Source organism: Brachionichthys hirsutus, unplaced genomic scaffold (assembly GCF_040956055.1).
Source record: "Brachionichthys hirsutus isolate HB-005 unplaced genomic scaffold, CSIRO-AGI_Bhir_v1 contig_260, whole genome shotgun sequence".
In the NCBI taxonomy this organism is placed as follows: Eukaryota; Metazoa; Chordata; class Actinopteri; order Lophiiformes; family Brachionichthyidae; genus Brachionichthys; species Brachionichthys hirsutus.
The window spans coordinates 1-5,000 of NW_027181353.1; the positions used below are offsets into that span (position 1 = coordinate 1).

Genomic DNA, 5,000 nt, shown 5'->3' on the forward strand with positions numbered 1-5,000 from the left:
CTTGTTTTTATATATTTATTTCCGGGCGAGTCGCGCGACTGCCCTGCTCAGCCTCTGCTCTGATTGGCTAGTACTCGTTGCCATCAGGGCCAGAGCCAATTAGAAGCAGGATGTGGGTGGGGGAAAACTCTAATCATCATTTGTTTAAGTTTATAATTAAAGCAGACGCTTTAGAAAACTGCAGGCTGACATTTTACAGAAAACGTGCAGCGTCCGCAGCCAGTTGTCGCTGTCTGGCTTTATGACGCGGCGAGCGTCCAACGCGTCAGAGATGAGCGACGGAAGTACGTCATTGAAGCGGAAGTAAATCGTTCTTCTCTTCGTCTCAGGTATTCTCCGTAGTGATTCACGCATATATTCTGGAATCTTAATCTTAGTTGCTTTTCTTTGAACACAACTAAGCCTTGTTGCTTTCATTTATGTAGCGACGTCATTGGGTAAAACAGTGCATGCATTCCTTTGAAGTTGTGCTCTTTGTAGTTATTGTGTGACGCATCACCTCCATGCTTTGAGATGGGCCGTGGATACGCAGTAGAGCAGGCTGTGGAGGGTTACCTGTCCAAACTAGGTGCGACGCACGCGTGTCCAGTCTCGGGCCTCCTCATTGGACAGGTAAGGTTCATCTCCCGTTTGATCGATCACTCATTTGACTTCTGTTTGTGTGTTGTGCCAGCCTTCTGTCTATCTGCTTGTAAATGTTATTTTCACCGTTTGTTTGTGTCTCCTCCTGAGACGCAGCCAGTCAGCACGTCCTCTGTGGGGGACAGTGTCCCTTACGGAGGACATGCTGACTGGCTGGGTCCCGGGAGGAGACGGCTAGTGTCTTGCATCCTCACTACGACATGCAGACAGTGATTTATATGAATGACTAAACATTCCAGAGCTCTTCTCAAAGGGATTATGTCATCATGGCAAGCCGGACGCCCCCGAGGGAGGGGTCCGCGTCAACCGCCGGAAAGTCTTTGGACAAGGAGTGGGTGGCTGAGCATGCTCGCCAGGTAGACCGTATCCTGATTTTAATGTTTGAGGTTTTACTGAAGTGTATTCTGTTATAACGTGCTGTGTTGCTACTGGAAGCTCGGACGGTTCATCATGAAATTATTTATAGTCAAATGAACTAATCTCTGGGCTTTGAACACGCCATTGTTTACGTCTATTGGTGTTGCACAGCACAACTAGAGTACCAGGAATGCAGGAAGGATTATTCATCATAAATGTATTTGTTACAGTTTCAACTAGCTAACGGATGTCTGATCAGGTGTCTCGGATGCTGCCTGGCGGCCTCGCTGTCCTGGGAGTCTTTATGATCACTGATGCAGATGCTAAGGACACAGTAGCCACGCTCAGCCAGGTGAAATGATGTGAACCGAAGTAATGATTGTTTTTATGGTTTTATGTTTTATGGAAGGGCCAATTAGGAGGGGAATGAGCTGCTTGGCGGAGGTCTGCGCCATCTGAGTGTTTTTCTCATTTCAATTATAGATTGAAATGTAGATGAAAGAGAACACAGACGCTCTATTCCCTGAAGTGTGGAGCTAAATTGGGCAGAAATCTATTTTGCCAGTATCAAGCTGTAGGAAACAAATCTTTTTACAGTCACTTAAGGTGGAGACTATTTAGTCTTAAGAGCTCTATTATTGAATTGTATCTGTATAGCAGGGATTGACAAGTCCCTTAAAGTAGCTCGCTATAATGTGTGTGCCTGTGAGTCTGATTCTGTGTTTTTCCAGCTGGTTTTTGCAGTGGAGAAGCTCATATCTTCAGAATACCTGTGGAACCCCGCAGATGATGACATCACAGACTGCGTCACACTGCACGTCAACCCCAAGACCAGAAAGTATCCTTTTGCATACTACTACTACTACTACTACTGTATGTGGCTGATCCTTTACCCACATCTCAGAACAATCTGCAGAACCTTTGATGTCAAAAATCCAAAGGTCAGTTCACAATGGTTTCTTCCAGCTGCAGCCATTAAAGTCGAATCATCGACCCCAAAAAGCGCTGAAGCCTCTAAAATTATTTGTGGCATTATAGGCTTCAAAATAACTATTAAATATAAATATAAATATAATTATTATTAATTTATTGTATAAAACATTCCAACGGTGTAGAAGATCAACTAATCAGAGGGCTCGTCACTCGACAGGATGTGATTTAGGGACTGAGGTTTCAAACGTGAAACCGATCTCTCAGGCTGCGTGATATTTATATATAAAATATGAAGCATTGAGCTGTTGTCAGTTCTATCAGTGGCTTTGGGTGTTTCAGAGTATGGCCAAGCTTGCCGATTGGAAGTACCACTCCGGTGTGTGTTCCTCCTGGAGCATGGTGTCATGCTGCGTAAATGTGGATATGCTGGTACCCCTGCCGGGCAGCGGAAGTGCTGCAGAGATCCTGGATGCATTTCTTAAGGTTTGTTTCAATCCTGTAAACACCTTAAATATTCAGCAAAGGCAGGAGTGAAACTTTCCTGCTCATGGTTTGTTTCAGGAAGGACTGAAAGAGTGGGCCCGCCAGATTCAGCACGGAATCTGTCTGTTTGAAGGGAAAACGCTTCCAGACGACACCGAGCTGCTCGCCGGACAGGTTGTACAAATCAAATTACACCGAGAAAGTATTTTGGAAAGTAAATAAATGTGTATACAGCATATATACCCCATAAAGATTGCTGACTTGGCAGTGTCATTGGATCGTTACTCAAGGGCAGGTTGGAAGTAATTGTTAAAATCAAAACCTGATTTCCTCTCTGAGGTCGTTTGCAGACGGGCTGTTGTGCTTTGTTTTATCATTAATTATAATATTTTTGAGCCTAATGCTTCAAAATCTTGCATCTATTCCTCAAACCAACCATCTTGGAATGAATTTCATCACTAAAACCAGAGTTTAGACGCCTTCAAGCTTTGCACCGAGTCCAGCAAATATCAATTTGCTCACGTCTGGATTGAACACGATAATTTAACAAGCATCTCAGAACAGGAACATCCATTTTAACTCGAACTGTTTTGTGTTCAATGGTCAGTCGGTGCAGATGAGGTGGACTGAAATGATCTTGTCTTTTAGCTGGCGTCGCTGAAAATAAAACATTTGTTTGGGATTATATCATCCAGATCCATTCTTATTAATCACTTTATTTACATCCAGTTCAGTCATCAGCCAATGTCTAAATGAAGGGTTATTCTTTAAAATGCATCAAAATCCTGTCTCTGCTGTGTGAGTGTGGTATTGACCCACTAATCATCTATGCATGTCGATCAGTATTAGTCCACCGATGCCTTGTCGTCTCTTTATTCTGCTCAGGCAGTGAAAGTGATCTTTATGGAGCATTTAGTATTTTGCATGTCCCGGTAGAACCTGATGATCTCACAGTGTTGCACCGTTTTATGATGGAGAGAATGCTGCTGTGGAATCTTCATGGTTCTGTCGGATCAGAAACTTTGTAATCGACTGAATTGAATCCATTTATCTTCTGGTCATGAGAGGCTTCCCAAACGTGGCCTCCTGACTTCTCTGTGTCTAATAAAGACTTTTGTAAGTTAACATTTCTGGTTAATCTAATTTATTCAAGCTTGGTAAAAATATAAGTATATGAATACTGAATTGTCTGGAGTACATTTATAACCACTATGTTTCATATTTTACTGTAGAAGAGGAACAGACAGACCTTTACGGTTCAACTGCTCATTTCACCGGTAGGACATACTACGCATACTGTATAAAATATATGATTGTGTATGATTACACCTCAGACCATGATTTCTGTCTACTAGGATGATCAGAGTCTATCAGATGTTGTCCAGCAGTGTGGAGGCAGCGTGTCAGTCAGAGGTGCAATCCACAGCAGAGCTTACCTCCACAGCAACAAGTCAAAGGTCAGACTGGCTGAAAAGGTAATGGCTCTTTGAACCGACCTGCGCCGCTGAAGGAGGGTCCACCGTACAGTAACCGGCCTCTGTGTGAAGCTGCTGAAGAGGGATGTGCTGTCTACGGTAGCTGCAAGGGTCCAGATGCTGCTGGAAGAGCTGCTGATGTCAGAGGAGGGCGAGGGCGGGGGCGGGGGCGGGGGCGGCTCCAGAGGCAAACATCAAACAGCTGCAGGTAGGCGGGCGTCGGGCTGGGTGGGTTCGGGTTTCCGATGGTCGTCTGCAGCTTCGACTCGATACGCATCAGCTGGTCTAGAATCGCATCTCCTTCCTACTCTGGCGTGCTGAGATGATGTCATTATTATAAAGGGTCGCCATGAGCAGCACGTCGCATCATAAGCGCGTTCCCCTCCCCTCCCCATCGGCCACGCCGCTTTGTTCGCTCAAACACACGAGGACGTGTGTCGATGGCGTTGAGCTGCGTAGAGACTTGTGACTCTCACCGTTAGCCGCAGCAGCCGGTCACCGGCGCCCCCTGGCTCGCGTCGAGGAACGCAGCAGCAGCAGCAGCAGCTTTATCGGGAACGTGTTCCTCAGATTAAATCGAGCTCCTCTGCAGACAGTCCTTTAATGGAGGCCTTTGAGGGCATGTAGGGATTTGGCTACGGCTTTCTTTGGCTTATTGCAGTGCTTCTCAATTGTTTTCTGTCGCGCCCCCCCTAGGAAGAAAAAAACATTTCGCCCCCCCCCCCCCCCCCGAAAAAAAAAACCCTCTTGTATCCTTATTAACATACAAAGAAATATGAAAAAGAAAGAAATATAGATCAACTTACAACAAAGAATAACTTTATTACCATTTTTTTTAGTCTGCAACCGAAAATGAGGAAGTCTGGTCTTTCTTCTTCTCCCACCGTAGATTGTTTACAACCGCTCTTCTTCTGCTAATCCTCCCTGCGCGCACTCTGACAATCAGGGCGCCACTGCCAACTACTGGAGTGGATGTGCAATTACACTTTACTCTCGTAAGGCAAAAAAACATTTTCTCCGCGGTCACAGGCGTCGCACCGCGCCCCCCTAGGGGGGCGCCCCCCACTGGCTGGCTGGCTTATTGTGACGAGCACATCATTGTGGCTGATT

The 5,000-nt window shown here is 45.6% G+C and overlaps 1 protein-coding gene across 1 annotated transcript; it reads left to right on the forward strand.

Annotated features, from left to right (window-relative positions):
- Positions 1-491: 491 nt before the first annotated feature.
- On the forward strand, positions 492-4,098 carry LOC137917444 (protein odr-4 homolog; the record flags this gene model as incomplete). Its single annotated transcript, XM_068760181.1, has 10 exons — positions 492-612; positions 882-998; positions 1,259-1,351; positions 1,731-1,837; positions 1,904-1,940; positions 2,272-2,415; positions 2,494-2,589; positions 3,648-3,692; positions 3,771-3,890; positions 3,963-4,098. Coding segments are annotated over exons 1-10 (994 nt in total), but the record flags the coding sequence as incomplete, so codon positions are not given.
- Positions 4,099-5,000: the final 902 nt, after the last annotated feature.